Source organism: Mastigoproctus giganteus, chromosome 5 (assembly GCF_048544385.1).
Source record: "Mastigoproctus giganteus isolate SK-2022 chromosome 5, ASM4854438v1, whole genome shotgun sequence".
In the NCBI taxonomy this organism is placed as follows: domain Eukaryota; kingdom Metazoa; phylum Arthropoda; class Arachnida; order Uropygi; family Thelyphonidae; genus Mastigoproctus; species Mastigoproctus giganteus.
Window position 1 is genome coordinate 22,905,383 of NC_143579.1, and position 18,999 is coordinate 22,924,381.

The 18,999-nt window shown below is 36.1% G+C and overlaps 1 protein-coding gene across 1 annotated transcript in view; it reads right to left on the minus strand.

The window, feature by feature from the left end:
• The window catches only part of LOC150085237 (lachesin-like), a 235,496-nt gene that overhangs the window by 107,290 nt on the left and 109,207 nt on the right, over positions 1-18,999 (minus strand). Inside the window, exon 2 of the mRNA XM_090373107.1 lies at positions 7,053-7,243. Coding sequence (XP_090229233.1) covers positions 7,053-7,243 — 191 coding nt within the window. The remainder of the gene's footprint in view (positions 1-7,052; positions 7,244-18,999) is intronic.

Genomic DNA, 18,999 nt, shown 5'->3' on the forward strand with positions numbered 1-18,999 from the left:
CTCTCTCTCTCGTTCTCTGTCTGTCTCTCTCTCTCTCTCTCATTTTCTTTCTGTTTTTCTCTTTTCTCATCTTTAATCTCTCTCTCTTCTCCTCATTTTCTATCTCTCTTTTTCTCTTTCTCTTTCCTTTCTATCTTCTTCTCTCATTCTCTCTATTTCACTTTGTCTTTCTCTCTTTCTCTTTCCGCAGTTTTAATCTCGCTGTCTCTCTCTGTCTCTCTTTCTGTCTGCATCTGTTTCTCTCCCTCCTTTTCACCTTTAATCTCTCTCTGTGTCTCTGTCTCTCTCCCTCATTTTCAATCTCTCTCTCTCTCTCTCTCTCTCTCTCTCTCTCTCTCTCTCTCTCTCTCTCTCTCTCTCAGTCTCTTCCCCTCAATTTTAATCCCATCTCGTTATTTTAAACCTCTCTCTATATATCTGTCTCGCCCCCTCATTTTCAATATTTCTCTCTCTCTCTTTCTTTCTCATTTTCAGTCTCTCTCTGTCTCGTTCCCTCATTTTCAATCTTTCTCTCTCTCTCTCATTTTCAATCTCTCCTCGTCATTTTCAACCTCTCTCTCTCTCTGAATCCCTGTCTCTTCCCTTCACTTTCAGTCTCTTCTCCTCATTATCAGTCTCTCTCTGTCTCTCCTCCTCAGTTTCAATCTCTCTCTGTTCCCTCATTTTCAATCTGTCTTTTTCTCTTATTCTTTCTATCTCTGTCTTTCTCTCTCTCCCTATCTCCCTCTCCTTCATTCTCTCTCTCAATTTGTTCTCTCTTTCTTTCCCTCAATCTCCTCACCCTCTCCTCTCTCTTCTCACTCTCTTTTCTTTTCTTTCTTTAATTCTTTTCAAATCTATCCGTCTTTTGTCTTTCAATCTCTCTATTCTTTTCTCTACTTTAAACACTGAAACATTCTCCTACTCCCATATTTTCTCTCATTTTCCATTTTCCTCTCCCATTTTCTCTCTCTTTCAATGTCTATGTTTAACTGTCCTAATCATTTCTCTCTCTCTCTCTCTCTCTCTCTCTCTCTACTTTTTGCTGATTTCAGAATATTTTCGTTTTTCTTTCCCTTTCTTTCCATCTTCACTTTATGTTTCGCGACACGCGGATATTTTCATATGGATTTCCTCACACGTTGATTTTTCTTCTTTATTCCAATTTCCGTTCACACAATATTTTATTTTCTGTTTGGTGCATCCAAGATTCTTTCCCCAGACTCCTACTCACCCCTCCCTCCGTCCCTCCCTCCGTGATTTAATTTGTTCATTTATTATCAAACGCGTTCACACTTCCGTTAAATATACTTATCGATTCTACAGCATCCCTTACCTCCTCCTCCTCCTCCTTAAGTTTTCTTTCACGCGCTTCTCCAACGACAAAAACAAGCTATTTATTTATATTCGATAATACAAATACATACATATTTTTTTTATTTTACTACTTAATTATCTCTTTCTTTTCCTCTTGCGCACTTTCTTCCTTTTCCACTCTTTTTTTTCCCCTCCTCCTCCTCCGTTATCAATTCTTCTCCTGTCATCTCGCGCATTCTCAATACCCTTCCGCTTTCATTAACGCTATCCGATGTAGAATCACCTCCTTATATTTCCAGCCCCCCCAACCTCCTTCTCTCCGTGTCTCTCTGTTATTCTCAAGCGCAAAAAAAAACAAAAAAACCCCGGGTGGTGTTTTTTGTAGAATCTAATTTAGCGAGGAATATAATCTGGAGCGAAGAGCTACAAAAATTATAACGCCGAAGCAATATCGATTTACATTTGGTCTTCTATCCGAGTCGTCTTCCCCGATAGAAAATCATAAGACAAGAACGTCTCAATAAGGGGCTGATAAATAAATCTGATTTTCTAGATTCGAAAGGAGGGAGGCGAACGAAGGAATTAAGAGTCTTAACACGAGGATACACGTTTTGTTCTAAAGCATTTGCCTCTTTGCTTTTCAAGGAAGTCTTTTCTTTATTCCGTCTTCCCCCCCCCCCTCTTTTCGTTTTGTCGTTCCGTACAGAGGCGCATTGATCGTCTCCAGTCGGTCGGTGCCTTTCGCCTCGGTAATAGGATGAAAAGAACTTATCGACTTGGTGCGTTCCACTTTGGTACTCGCGTCTTCTTCCTTTCTTATTCTCCTCGCGAGAGACAGGACACCCAAAACATTCTTCTCTCGCGAACAGAGCAGAAGTATGTAAATTAAATTTAACCTTCGCAACTTCCGTACTGTTGCTGTGTTTCTTCGGTACGACTGTGTGCTAGGGCGGGTGGGTCGATTACTGTCCGCGTAACACGAGCGTTTGCAGAGAATATGTTATTGCAACTCCTCTCGGATTGAAAAAAAAAAGCGCAGATAATATTTGTAATCGGAAAACGCCTCTCAACTTTTATTCCTTCTTTGCTATCCTCTTTCTTTTCTTGTAATTCGTTCGAATCTCTCTCCTTCTTTCTTTCTATTTCATACATTTGGGCAACGTAATCCACAATCAACGTATCTGCAAATCTCTTGTTTTCCTCTCGGCATAATTATACCATTGGGGACACATAACAAGCTACAGCGCGTGGACAGTCTGCAGATCCCTCAGTGGCTAAAGTTGAAAATATTTTCCAATCACATACCATCCTTCCAAAAGCCCTCGTGGATAGCACAGTTGGTAGAATCGCTGGCCTCCCCACACCTGGTGGAAAAGATCTGAGTTCGAGTCCAGTCGATGATGTAAGATATTTTTATGGGCTTTTACTGCATATTTTCGTCCAGCAAACGAAAAATCGATCGCACTGGACTTCATTGTGACCACAATGAAGAAGTCAACTTTTCCTCAGACCTGGGCAGTCCTAACAGTTAACAATAAAGGAGATTACCTCAATTAGTCCCCCACGTACAGTCCCTAGAAACACAATAACACCATAACATCGCAGGCGATCCAGCGATGAACAACCAAAATGCAACCGAACAGGCTCATCGTGGCTAACCCTCCACTGGTGTCCCAATTTCTCTGATACAAACCTGCCCAAAAAAGCGTCAGCGGTCTCCTCTACAACTGCTGTGAATCACCTGTTGGTGGATGAGGCATCTGGAGTGAGAATCGTTAGAACCATGTGTTCACATGGTTCTACATAGGCCCTCAACACTGAAATCTCTGGAAATTAGGTGGCAGGACCTGCCAAAATAATCTAACTACTGGGTTCCTGACCTGCCTCCTAGGGGCAAAGTATGGGCAACGGTGGGTCCTATTAGGGGCCTAACGGGTAAAGGTCAAAGAAACAACATACCATGACATCACACATCAGAACAGGCTTCAATCTAGCAAAGTCAACTTTTTTTAAATTTATTATTATTATTTTTTTTTTTTTTGGTTGGTGCATTTTTGCCCATTGAGAAATCTTTGTCCATCGGTGTGTTCGGAGAAAATTGGGATCAACATGGAAATAAAAAACATCCAATATCAAGAACATTGAGTAATCACGAAAGCATGGTAAAACGCATGGAAATCGAATTGTAAAGGAAATAAACAGGTGGGAGGGTCAAGTAAGAAAAAACTAATTACGGAGCAATTGGACATTGGAGACATTACGTTTTTCAGAAGGTGACATGGATATTCAGGAAGGGGGAAAAGTTGTAACTTTATCAGTGTTCAGACTGTTCAAATGATGGAGTCTAAATTCAATCACCAAGAGTTACAGGAATTCAGTATTTAATAAAATTCTTAGACAAAAGTGAATACAGTTTTTTCGGAACAAACGAGGGGGAGATCAACGTCTCAATCTCAATTTTAACAGTATAACGGCGGCGAATAAGCCAAATATCACCAGTCGCAATCAGAGATCTTGCCGTGTATGTACAACGAATGCAGCAGTGGAAATTGGTTGCATGCAGTGACGAATCTCGCTACACCCTATTGAGCGGGTGAGGGCATGGAGAACGTCTGCTGTCAGAGTGCATTTGGTCAACAGTAAACTTCGGAGCAGGTGGGGCTGTTTCTTTTAATGTGACTTAAGACTTTTCGTTGTTGTGTGGGGAGCGTGAACACCATGCCTTCCTTAACTTTTAGATCATTGTTCGAAAGCCTACCGAGGAGGATGGAGAGTGCCATAGCAGCCAAAGTGGAACCCAACGCATTGTTGAAATGAATGACATTAATATCAATACGTGTGCTCGGATACTTTTTTGGAGGTAGTGTATTTGTGAATTTCAAACAGCCACAATTCTCTCCATTCAAAATCGAACACATCTTTGAATGGCTTTTGCAAATCTGTCGACTCTGCATAAGTCCCAGAATTATTTGCACATTAAAACCTTAAAACCCCCTTTTTTATACACTTAAACTGTACCCATTCAATGCAGTCTACCTGCAGACCACCCTCAGAATAAATAATTATTTATTTATTCTTTATCTTTATCGCAACAACATAATGTAATGGCGTAAGTTTTTCTTTAAATTATTAATCAATATTTTGAATAATACGCTAACTGAAGGACATTTCTGTTATGCCCACATTGCTAAGGTTACCAATCAGTAAATATTACTTTATATACCATGCAACGTATTATTACATACTATGCGTGGGTAATTCAAATAAAAAAAGAAATTAATTTTCTGTACACGAAGTTAAACTAGAATTATGTCTTGTTTTTCAAAGCCATCCTTTTGATATTTCAATTCTCCTGTAATTTCATGCACAGAAATGCGGCGGTTGTCCAGAATAATTTCTCAATTTCATTAATGCTCACGTGATTGACTGTTAACTGCAAATCCCTCAAAGTTGGATGAAAGTTTGACCTTTCTTTAATAACTAACGTGTGTTTACTACAATGTGGTGTTTGGATCAATATAAATTCATCCAGTGGATAAAAAACAAAAGAGAATTCTTTCCTTACTTTTATTACTAGCAATGATTCGTTGCACATATGCCAAAGTTTATTGAATGTCGAAACAATGTCCTTTGTTGACTATCTCCTAGGGTACCCGCTGGAGAGGCAATAAGATTCTTATTATAATATTTTTTTTGTAGCACGCATCATACAACACACGATGAATGCGAATAGTGCCTACACACATGTAATACAGTCGTATAAAAAATTTCCACTGCCTTTTTGTTGCAAACAGTTCTTTCAAATGAAATAGAAGGTATTTTTTCATTTTACCATTTTGGGTCGAAGTACTGACGCCATTACTCTATTTAGATTTATAACTTACCATGGAATAAATACTGGATGTGTTTCTTGTTCCCCCAAAAAAGGTTTGTTAACGATTTTTGCTATCGGCAGTGACCCTTGCGAGGAATATTATTAATTCATGTCTGGCAGTATGTCCCAATATTGCTGATCTAAACCTTTTGTTCGCTGCTTTTCATAACAGCCACCATTTTATTAGTTTTGAAGGTTGCAAAATACTGAGGCCTTTGTGTTAACATCATATTGGGATCAATTCTTCCTCTATTCCTTTGGTATTCGGTATCAGTCTTTTATTATTTTGTTTTCGAGGTTTATCCTACCAGATACTAAGTCCAAATTTAATTTAAAAATTCTTTCTGTTTTTATTTGAATTAATCCGGCAGTGATGGCGTGGCACCTGACAGGTGCCCATTTTCTTTTTTTTATTCTGCTTAAACAATGCGACTATTTCATCTTTTCTCAATGGATTACAATGCTTTATTTGTGTAGCTTTCTAAGTTTTAAAATTTTACGTTTTTTTTTTTATTTTTAAATATTAATTTTGATACAAATAACAAAATAAAGTATTAGGCATAGAAGCGTCAATCTCTGTCATTTCTTTCCATTTTTCAATTTAAAAGACCGTTAAGTGTGTGCAATTTCAAACTGCGCAAGCGCATGTATTTCTACTTATTATATACCTAGTTATTTCAAAATGTATTTCTAATTTGGCGCTCTTCACAGTGCGCGAAATTTGAAACTCCATTTTTCACTGAGTAGCGGCCATTTTGAACAATATTAAATATTTCAAACACAACTAGGATAAGATGGTAGATGTTTATCGACCTAGTGGGACAGAGAATAAAAACAAGTAACGTGAAACGTTAAACAAACAGCGTCAGTGCTGATTCGGTACCATGAAATTCTTCAAGAAAAATACTAATAGTTGCAAAAAGGGGCTGGGCACCTGGCAGGTTATCGCACCCAATTTCTAGAAGAAAGCTGTAAGAAATTCACTTTGGAGACTATTTAAAAGAAATTTAACTATATTTAGGAAGATAATAATAAAAAGACAGATTTTTATCATTGATTAACGGCTAATGGGGGAATGTTATTTTGGGGAAGTACCTGTGAGGTGCCCTGCCACTATTAATGAGTTACACTGTAAAAACTATATTAGAGATGCTAATGTCGTACACTGAATATCCTAACGTACAGCTAATTTTAAATTTAAAATAAATTTAACAGATGTATTAAGATTCTTAAATTCAGAAGAGGAGGATAAAGAGAACGCATCGATTTGATTTAAACAAATTAATTAAAGAAAAAAATTGATTAAAAATATAAATTATTATAAAAATTGTTTTTTTAATTTATTAAGTTTGAATGTTTTAGTGTTAATAAAAGTTTTCTTTTTAATATTTTATATTTATTCACCAGATGGCTCTTTTATTGATTCCCTCTTTAAAAAAAAAAAAAAGTAATGCACTTCATATCCTACGCCAGGGGTTCGATACTGTGACCCCCTAAATAAATTTGTGCCTCCCAAAAAATAAAACTAATGATCTCATTTGGGTTCAGATTTGCGCAAAATTAAAATTAAATTTTAAATCTAATTAAATCTATATATCAAATAAAATAATGATACCTGATGGCTTTATAAAATAAAGTTGTTGTATTAGTAATAATAAACAATCATTTAAAAGCTGAGGACAAATTTTGTTTGCTTGTTCGCGATCCACCGGAGGATCGCGACCAACAATTTAAGAACCTCTACCATATGAAACATTTTAAAGCTATCTCTTCACACCCACATATTCCAGCCCACCTATTTCATCCAGTAGGTCTTGATGATGATAATAATAATAAAAATAAAAATAAAGAAAAAGAAAAATCGAAGAACAAGGCAACTTACCGTTCTGTCTCCCAAATGTCTGACCCTGCAAGGAAGATAAGCTGTTTTCCCAGAAGATGTAGTTATGTTGCGACTAGTGCTGTTGTCGAAGTAGGGGAGTAGTTCATTATCTACCGTTCGTGCGTGGCGAACAACAGAGTCTACATAATGATAGTACCCTATCTGCTCTTCTGTATTTGATGTAGAAGAACCTGAAGAAAAAAAAAAGGAAATGAAAAAGTTAGAAAGATAAATTTCGTACATTGAAATATGAAACAGTAAAGTCAGGATAATTTATTCGTCCGATTCCACTTCAGGCACTGAAAAAACAAAGCCATTCAGTATAATATAAATTTCCAATTTAAGTTTGTTTGATTAGACAGACAACATGCAGTTCTGTCTGTCTGTCTCTCTTTCTAAAATGTAATTAACTTCACTGATGCGATGTTTTTTTTTCTTTATTTCCCCCGGGACTTTTAATACTTATCTTTGTTACAAACAAACTATTACTTCTCATTTGGGATCAATAATCTTACGGGAGCATAAATATATACACGATGGCTCTAATTAAAGTTTCTTCCCTCCTACGTATCTCAAATAAACTAATTGATTTAAATCTTCATGTTTGATAAGACACCATGGTGACGAAGCAGACGAGAATTATGGAAAATTAGTTCTAAATGTCTCCACTAGAGGGGGTGCGCATCAGGGTTCACACAATCAGGGACACAAGCGAGTATATCAATAACAAGCGCTTGTTCTTATCAGTGAATGACTTTTATTTGCAATTTCGTCCGTTCTGTGCGCCCCCTGGTGGTGACTTTTGAAACTATTTCGCATAATTATCGTTTGTATCATCTCCCTATTGTGCCTACCATATATGAATATCTTTCTTCTATTTTTTTTTCTAGTCTTCTTTGCACATGCGTGGCAGCAAGTGAACTTTAATTAGGAACACCCTGTACTCAGTGAAATAATAATAATTAAATGAACCTCTCTCCCATCTGACCAATTAATTTAGCAGTCAGGCTCAAATTTGGAAAGGTTCCAGGGTTTTTTCATTCTTCCAGTGTCGGGGGAGAGGCTTTTAGCACGTGTCTTTTCAATATGATACAGGAGTAGTACATTTACTGACTCAGTCTGATAAGATATTCCCTCTAGTGGCTTGCGGATTGAAATAGAGACGTTACTTTGACATCTGAACTCTGATAAAAGGAAAAAAAGAAAAATGAACGTCAAGTGCTGACCATTGGTTGATGCACAGACATCAGATTTAAAGAACAATTTTCTCTATTTATTTTGTCAGATTATGTTCCTTTAATCAGCCACTTAATTAACAACAACTGACTTGGAATGAACCTTTTGTTTACTTACCGATCAAGGATTAAATTTAAAACAAAAATAAAGAAATTTCTAGATAGAAATTTAAGGAATAAAAATGATAATTGGATAGTTAGATGTGTTTATCGTATCGCTAAGACTACAAAGGATATTCGTTTAATTAACCCCGCAATTATTTATGTTCCATCTACCAAGGGAATGCTGATAGGTGAAGAATTGGGTTAAAGAATACCAGTTAATTTGTAATGGAAACTGAAATACAATTAAAAGAATACTGTTTTTCAAAACCTCACATTACCTAAACCTGTCTAGAAAAATTAAATCGATATTACAAGCTATCAAGTTGTTGCAGTTATAAATATAATCTTTTTGCATTTGTGTGGATTACCTTCGCTGGTAGCACTGTGCATATAAGCCCTGTCCTCCCCACACCGGGTGGAAAAGGTCCGTTAATGATGCGAGAATTTTTATGGGCTTTTTTTCACAACGTAGCTGAGTTGGAGAAGTGCTAAGGTATAAAGTCGATTCTAAGAGTGAAGTTGGTAACTACATACCAGGTGGTCTGACTTCAGTGGTAGGGGAAACCTTAGAGGCAATGATTAAGTTTGCAATCGAGGGATATTTAGATAGAAATGGCATTCTTAAAAACATACAACATGGCTTTGTTAAGGCAAAATCATGTTTGCTAGTAAGTTTTTGACATACTTATTCATGAGCTGGATGTTGGAAACAATTTTGACATAGTTCATTTGTATTTTAGCAAAGCATTTGACTCAGTCCCTCATTTACAGTTTACTGTATAAGTTGTAACACGCTGGGATTGCTGGAAGCATTCTAAGATGGACTGCAGGGCAAAAGGCAGAGGGTTTGATTAATGGATATTCTTTAGATCGGTGTACCATCAGAAGTGTGTTTCCCCAAGGATCGTTTCTTGGATTACTGTTGTTTCTAATTTTCAGCTACGACATCGACGAAGGAATAAAAGGAGTGATGGTAAAATTTTCAGAGACCACAAGATTTGAAATCAGTGCCAAGCAGCGCTCCTTCAGGATGGCTTGAACTGGCTTCAAGAATGGTTGGAAAAGTGGCAGTTCTTCCAACCATTCCTGGTATATAGCTAGGTTTTAATGCAGAAAAATGAAAGGCCTTACGTTTGGGGAATATCAACTCCAAAATAACTTATACACTTGGTGGGGTTGAATTAAAAACAGTAGAGGGAGAAAGGGACCCTGAATTTATGATACGGGCAAATATGAAGTTTTATGAGAAGTGTAAACAAACAGCAAGGAATGCCCATGGTGTCCTATCGATGATTTTTCTAACAATATCCTGTAGGGATAGGGAGGTCCTAATCCCGCTGTATAAGGCAATTGTAAGATATCATTTGGAATACTGCGTACATGTATGAAGACCTCAGCAAACAAAAGATATTGAGCTTCTTGAAAGGGTCGAAAGACGCACAATTCTCGTGGTGAGATCAGCAAAAGGGCAAACCGTAAGAGGAAATACTTCGATTATGTGGGCTACAGAGCTTGACAACCAGGCAAAAGGGCTTAGAGGTAACCTGATTGAGGTTTATAAGATTTTTAGAGGAATTACTAAAATTAATGAAGGCGGAATTTTCACTGTTATAAAGAATTCCAGAACTAGGGGCTATATATTCAAATTACAGGGGAAGAGGTATAAAAGGGGTGTCTAAAAGTTTTGAGTATATTGCTTAAATATACTCGTAAATTTAAATATTATGTTAAATAATGTAATTGGCGTCCTGCCTGTATTTTATCGAAGCGATTTCCATATACCTTTTTATTCTACTCAGTGCTAATTATAATAAAATTTAAGTATAAATTCTAAAATAAGTTTATACCTTAGAAAATATTATATAATAAGAATGACTAATTAATATAAGCGTAAAAATCCACATAATATATGCATTATGTATGTGTCAGTGTGCGTATAATGCTAAAGAATCCTTGATCCTGAAGGATCAAGGAATCTTTAGCATTATTCCAGATCAAGGACTAATTCTGTATCAATGATTGACACATTTTCCTTTTTGTTCAATGGAAAAGTTGTTCCTCATCATAAATGAAAGTGAATAAACATTTTTATATTTTGTACATGTCAGCTTATCTTCATTTTGATAATGTTTATGGTTTCCTTAGGTGAAAGCATTATGACAGTATGCTCTTGTTATTCTTAGCCTTTTACTGCATTGAGTAAGGAAAAAACATCTTACGTCCATCGTACCGAATGGAATCGCAATGAGTTGCAACGTTATTGCATTCAAAACAGAATTTAGAGAGAGACTCCTATTCTGTGGTATTTGTCTTGGAGTAGTTCACAAAGCTGGGAGAGGAATTCTGCAACATGGATTCCATATAGACTCTTCAGAAATTAGTTCTGCAACTGTGATGATCAACCTCCTGGAATCAATTTATAATTGTCCCAATACAATAGTCAATATCCAGATGGGATGAGAGGCATTTTGGTCGTCGAGGTAGCCGAAGCCCATACTTCCGACGCGTACAATAATGGTGGATAGATAATGGTTCTGATGTGTACTTCTTAATGATTCCAGGATATCTAATATGCAGCAGATTTTATTTTGTTGTTCAACGCAGACTAGAGACCCGTGAGGCGAGTTTATCAAGCTGAATACTAAAACGGAGTTTAGGGTTGAACATTAAATTCAGGTCAGAGTCCGCAGTTACAATAGAGATTTGAGTTACACTAGAGAATAGAGACTTTTGTTACCAAAAGTCGGAGTGATCACTGTGGAATTGGTCGTCAATGAGATCATCACCTTGGTTTTCTCGGGGGTTGATCATCAGGCCGAAGTGCTGCACAAAAGATGCAGTTTTTACTAAACTATTTATTATCGATTTGGTTAGTGGTCAAAATGAGGTTGGGACTAGACCCAATTGGGGTTAGAATCTTAAGATCATCGGCATAGGAGATGATTTGTTGTACCTCACCAGTGGAGCTATAATTGCCGTGAATAACAATCCGGAGAGGATGTCACCATGGGGGAGTCCCATGGTGGCATCCATGGAAACGTAACAGTCCTCCTGTGTCAAATTGCAAGTCTCGTCTCTTAACAAGGAGATCAGAGAGAAAGCACGGTGTCTAACTTGATATGATAATATGATTATAAAAGCTGGGACATTCATAGCATCAAGCGCAGCCTATATCCAAGTAATTTCTAATGCAGTTCCTAGATAAACTGAGTAAAAGTATTTTCGTCTTTTATAGAGTCTAATTAAGAGGGCCAGGCTTGAAAAGAGATAATATCGTCTGAATATTCCCTTTCTTTTTCCTTTTCGCGTGGCTTCACTCTACCAGTGTGTCTTTCGTTATTATTTCTGTATTATGAGCAAGAAGACCTTCCCTTTTACGTAATAATAATAAAGATAATCATGAAGAGTAGAACACCCAAGACACAGAAATCTTGAAACCGGACCAGTTCCGTTTTATGCAATCCAGCATTGCCTAATAAACAAACATAAACATTGCTCAAATGTAAATGCGCATATTTTATTTTGCATAACGGTACTTTTATTAAACTAAATAAGAATAATGTGCGTACATGTAAAGCCTCCTGTTGTAGAACATTGTAGACTTTTATTTACTTATACGTCTATGCTCTGTCGCAAAAGTAAAACAAACATTTTGTCAAGATAAATAAGACTGGGGAGAACGTAAGACTTTATTTGATATAAGACCTCTGTATTAAGGGCATGATTATGCAAAATATTAGGTTTAAAGCATTGCAATTTTTCTTCTTGGAGCAAGCGAAAATTATAAATATGTAAATATTCTAGAGAGTTTCCTTCCTATTATGATATAATGATGCTCATAAGGGATTTGTCCATTTTTGATTGGCTGTAATTTTTTTTTTAAATTTTCACTGTAGTCGGTTATTTAATCAAAATATAAAAGTTTATTTAGTGGTTAACTATCATTGTGCCTTTGCTCAGTTAGCAATAACTTTACCTTTTTTTATTCAATCTGCTTTGGTCAATATAATGACTATTATCAGAATTCTTCTTCCTTGGATCCGCACACGTAATTTTGTCTAGCGCTGTTGAATACGCAGTGTTCTTATGAAAAATGGACAACCTTGACATCCCCAATGTGGATCGAACGATAATTGTTCCATATGAAACGCGGGCAACCAGTGCACGGTAACATTTCCTACAAGTCAGACGTATTGTGAACTGTACATAATCCAGCATGGAAATCATCCAAGTCAAAACAACATTATGAAACCATCCTTTTGGTGGTCGAAGGAAACAAGCCCAATATCTACCTCCGAGAGAGAGCGCAGTTGGTGGTAAAAGACATCTGTGTTGGACAAAATAGTATATTGAACAGTCATAAATATCTCACCAGATATTAACTGGACGTCGAATGTTTTCTCAATCCTATTGTATTGTTATGGAGTGAGTCCTGATTTCGTCATTAATGCCCTCGAAACAAAGAGTACGAGCATTCATTGGGTACATTGCATTCCACTCCATGATCATCATGGAAGTTCCATTTAATGTTCAACGACGTTGATAGGATCACAAAAACGAGAGCCAGCCACTGACCGCTGTTGACCGACCTTCTTGTAATTCCCTGGAAGACCAATATTTGAATGCATTTTTCCATTCCCCTATTTCAAAATCCCGAGAGCGCTGGATTCCCTTTATTTCGCCCAGTGATTAGGTACAACTTCGGTTTTTCATAACTTTGTTCGCGTGGATATTTGGCTACTATATGGGTGTTCTCAAACCATCACAAATATTGCTTCCTCTGCATCAAAAAACTGGGGTTTCTTTTCCACCCTTGGCGTTACTTTTCTTTTAGGCAACTACTTACTCTGTACAAATCTCAAATCCGCCCAACCATTGAATATTGCTTCCGCATCTGGGGTAGTGCCCCCAAAACCTCTCTCAGGTTCCATCCAAAAGAGGGTAGTATGGCTAATAATGACCCGTGTATTTCCACTTTCTGTCTCACAGACGTTGAGTTTCTGCTTTGCAGCCTTTTCTGTAGATACTTCCAGGTGCACTCTTCTGAATTGGAATCTGTAATTCCAGCGCTCTCTTTCGCACCAGTCCGAACACGTATCCACCCATTCAGCATCCTTTTACAGTCCAACTCCAAACCCAGAATAACTTTTCCTCTTCCTCATTTATCCATTCTTTTTCTATTCTCTGGAACAACCTTCCTTCACAAGTATATCCTGTTTTTACAATCTACAGAAATCCAAGTGTAATATCAACAAGTATCTTCTCATCTTTCAACCAATGCACGGTGAGAAGTACATAGAAAAAATATTGATATCCACATGGCTATGGTGGCATTAATTTACATCAACTGATTGTAGTTATTGACATTAATTGACAGATGACATGCATAAATTGGCATATTGACACTAGTTTGCTATTGTTAGCAAACTAAACCCGAGCTTTGAAGGTCGGGTTTAGAACCACTGGATTTAAAATGGTAGCGGGGAGGGGATAAAAAAGGGAAAACAGAAAAACTTTGTGCTATGAGAAAAATTCATAATTTCTAGCAGCGTTCTTGGGAATCAATCAGCTTTAATCACCATAGCATTCTGGATACCTGTAATCCTAGAGTAATATATGGCTTGGGTGCCGTTCACCTCAAGATTGTAGGTCAGGAAAAGGACTCTGGAGTAATTTTACAACTGTATGACGAGAGTTGATATCACGTGTCAGTGATATATAAAAACTTTGTCAATAAAGAGGTGATTATTCCATTACATAAAATAACGGTTAGGCCACATCTTGAATATTTCATACAGGACTTGGAGATCCAATTTTATGAAAGATGTGCGTGGGGTATTCGTATATGTGTGTTAAGGGCTAATGGGACTAAGGTTGTGAGACATCAATGTATTGGATCCGTATATTCTGTAATCGATTTGCCTTTTTTGCTGGACTTAAAACCCAAGCCACCAAGAGATAACATCATGCAATTGCCTTACCCTGACTCAAACTTAGCCACGTTGTAAAAACAAAAAGTGGCTAAAAAGTGGATAATCTCCCCCCCTCTTGGTCGTTCTGGGGGGATGAGAAGTTTTAACCGCTGTGTTTCCAGCGAAGACGAAAGATTTGGAACTATTAGAAAGGGTACAAAGAATATTGGAACTATTTATGGGACTTTTGGAACAGTGTTTGGAAACCAGGTATTAATCTACGTAGATGAACTGATCGAGCCTTGGATGGTTTAAGGAACAAAATACATTGAGGGATTTTCTCGCTTGATCAAGTGACGCACACAAGGGGGCATGAATTTAAATTGAGATGAAATAATTGTAGACTGGATGCCTAAAAATTTTCCTTTGTTCAAAGAGTGATTGATTGCTTGAAAAAAATTTCAGCTTCTATTGTGGTTCGGAGTCTGTGGAGGCTGGAAGTCCATCTCAATTTAAGGAGGGACTGAATAAATTCTGAAAGAAATAGATAAATAAAAGGAAGGTAGGTGACACTGGTTAGTTACTTTTTTTAAAAATTTAATCTAAACAAATTGCTAATTTAGGGATGAGAACCAAAGCTGCTAATAACTAATTATAACCACAATAACAGACTACAAGGAAAAGAGGAATTAATTACAAAGAACGTGCAAGAATTTTTATAACGAAACCTGCTGAAATGCATTCTTTCTGATTAACTGTAAAAAAGTGTATTAAAGGTGTTTCAACGGATAAGAATATTCTGATAATTATGTTCAGCAGTTAGAGGAAGTTGAATATCAAATAATTTGATAATCAGCTTTATTAGAAATCAGTACAGGAAGTACGGAGGCTACTGGGGTTTCATATAAAACGGGTACAGTGAAAAATCGAAACTGGCCGTGGGAAATTGGTAAAGGGTGATTAGAACAGTTCTGTAGAGCGTCCTAATACTAACCTAATATCCAAATTGAACGTTTCTGAAGATAAAGTTGCCTTAAGCAATTGTGTGATGCGATGTGATGTGTTAGAGTGGCAACGAACATAAAAAGACAGACTCTCACGTTTTGGATACTAATTCTGGAACTATAGTAAATATTTCCAGAATGGCACCATGTTTCTGATATTCCTATGATGTCCTGTCTTAACCAATACTTCGAAGTCATCGATAAAATTAATCACTTCGAGGTTAATTGGTTAATTCAGAAGATGCAGGGTTCGAACATGGCATTTGTACTATTAATACTAATTTAAACTTTCTATGATTGTTCTGAAGAAACCAACATATAAGCGAAACTTTTACTGATTATTATTCAACTTATACTTTTTCTTTATTAAATAAAGATTAAATATAACATAAACATAAAAATATCTTTCGTTTTCGAATAGAGGAAACCTTCAATTCTAAGTGTGATGTCACACTTTTCTTTCTGTCTTCCGCTTTAAAGTCATTATCCCTATATTCAAAACGATGATTAGACCGCATTTGGAATATTAGATTCTATTCGGGTCTGGAAATCACACCTACAAAAAGACATCGAACTTCTGAAGCGGGTTCAGAGAAGGGTTGTGGTATAAGATACCGGATACCATCGATCTGCGCTCATCCCCAGATTGGTGGTGATGAGTGCAAATACTATAATATAGTATTAATAAAAACAAATGACTTTTTCTGCTTAAGCCAAAAATATCAACAACAATAACAATAATAATAAATACCAGTTGATAAAAAAAGTATACCATATTTTACGAACCTCAGGCCGTACTAGAAACCCCCCACTCACAAGCTGTCGGACAAGTTCATCTCGCACAACAGACCTGACATGCATAACCCCCATTGACAAGAAGAAAATGGCTGCATATCTAATCTACATAACTGTGCCCAACATTAGCAACCTCCAGGAAAAAACCTACGAGGAAAAGACAGGAAGTCAAAGAAATGTGGCATATAGAACAAGTAATGACCATCCCGATTACCATGTCAACCACTGGCATGATACCAAAGAGCCTACATAAGAAGCAATAAGCCTCCCAGAGAACACTTACTACGGAACTGCAAAAATCCTGAACACCTAGAGGACACCCAAAGAATTCCTCGACCAATAATAGTAACCGGATATAACAACCACCCACGCACCTGTTGCCAGTACTCATCGCGGGATGAAAAAGAAAAAAAAAAAACATAAGAAGAAAGAAGATAATAAATATAATATGAAACATAATCTTCTATTTACACTGTTTCCATACCCACAATGTAGCTATCCAGTTCTTTATTGAACTTAGCCACAGTCACTGCCTCTGCAGCTTTAGGAGGCTACTTATTCCAAAGTTCGACAACCCTCTGTCTATAGGCGAACTTCATGAGATCCAGTCTTTTTTTAATTCCATGAGATTTTATATGTGTGTCTCCTGGTTGGTTTCTCACCCAAGAGGGAGAACAGACCTTCCTTATTCATTTTACTCAATCTCTTCAGTGCCTTATACATCTCAGTCAAATCTCCGCTTAGATATCTAATTGTCAACGTTTGCAGTCCCCACCTGCTATGCCGTTCTTCCATAGGTACAACGATTGCACTAATCTGGTCACCTTGTGTTAACCTTCTTCAGAACTTCTTTGTGTTTTTAGGTACGGTCTCCAGACCTGAATTCCAAATGTGGTCTGCCGTGTAAAGGGAGGAACAGCGACGTCCTTCTTCCTACTAGTAGAAATCCTATAAATCATGGACAGTACATCACTTGCCTACCTATCCGCCTGTTTACACTGAGTGGAAAATGTCATCTTAGGTTGAATCGCAACACCTAAGTCTGTTACATTTTGAGTCATTTTTATCTCCTCTCCTCCCCTAGCTTATTCGTGACTCCAGAATTTCAGGTCCCCAAATGCATAATCTCATTTAAAAGCTTACCATTTTTCGGACAATCCAAGTCTTTTTGAAACATCATGTCCTGACTGAGATGGTTAACCTGACTGAGATTGTTAACTTCATCAATATCATTTACAAAAATTATAAATAGGAAGGCACCCAACATCGATTACTGAAGAGCTCCACTTATTATACTGATCCACCCTGAAGATTGACCATTTATGACAATTCTCTCTCTTAGCCAACCTCTGATCCAGTGCAGGATCTTAGTAATTGTAGTTTCCCAAATTATATGGCTGCCCTCAACGAAGAACGCTATCAAAAAGGCTAAAGTTTTGTAATTTCAAAATTGCTACCTGAATCAAACTATATAATAACCACATCAGTAATTTACCAGATTGGTAAGGCCCAAATCATTGCTTGACCTTTTCTCCATTACCTCGCAAGTCACTGGAAAATAGCAACAACTTATTATTATTTTTCTTGCTGTTTCTACACGACATCTGCCCAAAGAATATGAGTAGTTGTTCCCTGGCATCTATATTGATTGCGATGGAAAACTCCTTCATAACAGTCTTTAAATAAACTGCCATCCGCATTCGCAGAAATTATATATTTGTCATGCGTAGCTTTTAAGGAATGCTTAATTATTTACCCAGGATTTTCGACATGTTTCAGACTACCTCCTTTGAAGTGCAATTTTCTTCTTTAATTAGAAAATCTGGTCGATAAATCGCTGTTTCTAATTCTACGACCAACTTTTAATTATCATAGCACGAGTTGTAAAAATTATGTTCCTGACCCATATGACAATTTTAAGGCCCTCATTTTCAAAGAAAATTAAATTCGGAACAAATAACAAAAAGAAAATAAAAATACTTTTGCTACAAAAAAAATCAAATTAAAAAGACATTGCTGTTTTAAAAGAACTTCTACACACTTTAAATATTTGAAATACCAAAATAATTCACGATTTTCAGTTAACGAATGAAAATAGTGTCTCAATAAATTACGTTTACAATAATTTAAAAAAATTAATTTTAACTTTGGTTATTATTATTTTTTTAATTAATCTTCAGAATGCTCATTTTTTGATTACTATAATCAATTGATCTTATTTTTATACATCTATGATAATTAAAAAGTCAATCAGTTTTTTTTTTTGAGTTTTACAATCAAAAAGCTATCTTAGAAAAATAAAGGTGTATAAGAATTTTATAATTACGAGTCAGAATTTTTGAGAAATTAAAATATTTTTTTATATTTAAAAATTAATTCAATAATTAAAATAATCACAAAATCTTGAAGAATATTTTAAAAATGTAGCATCCTGCAGTTGAATTGAATGACTTAAGGAGAAAATATACTTTTAGATTGTGGAATAAAAAAAATGATTAATCACTAATTGATATTTCTTTTATTATTTATCGTAAACTATCGTAAATTACTTACAGTAAAAAAATATATATACATATTATTTTATTTATATACATTATTTTGTATATCATTTACGTATATAAATATACAAATAATATACAAAAAAATAATTTATACATTTAGGATGATTAGAAAAGTCAATTGATTTCCTTGAGTTTTACAATCAGAGAGCTATCTTAGAAAAATATTGGTGTATAAGAATTTTATGATTACTAGTCAGAATTTTTGAGAAATTAAAATCTTTTTTATATTTAAAAATTAATTCGATTAATTAAAATAATCACAAAATCTTAAAGAATATTTAAAAATTTAGTATTCTGCAGTTGAATTGAATGACTGAAGGAGAAATATACTTTTA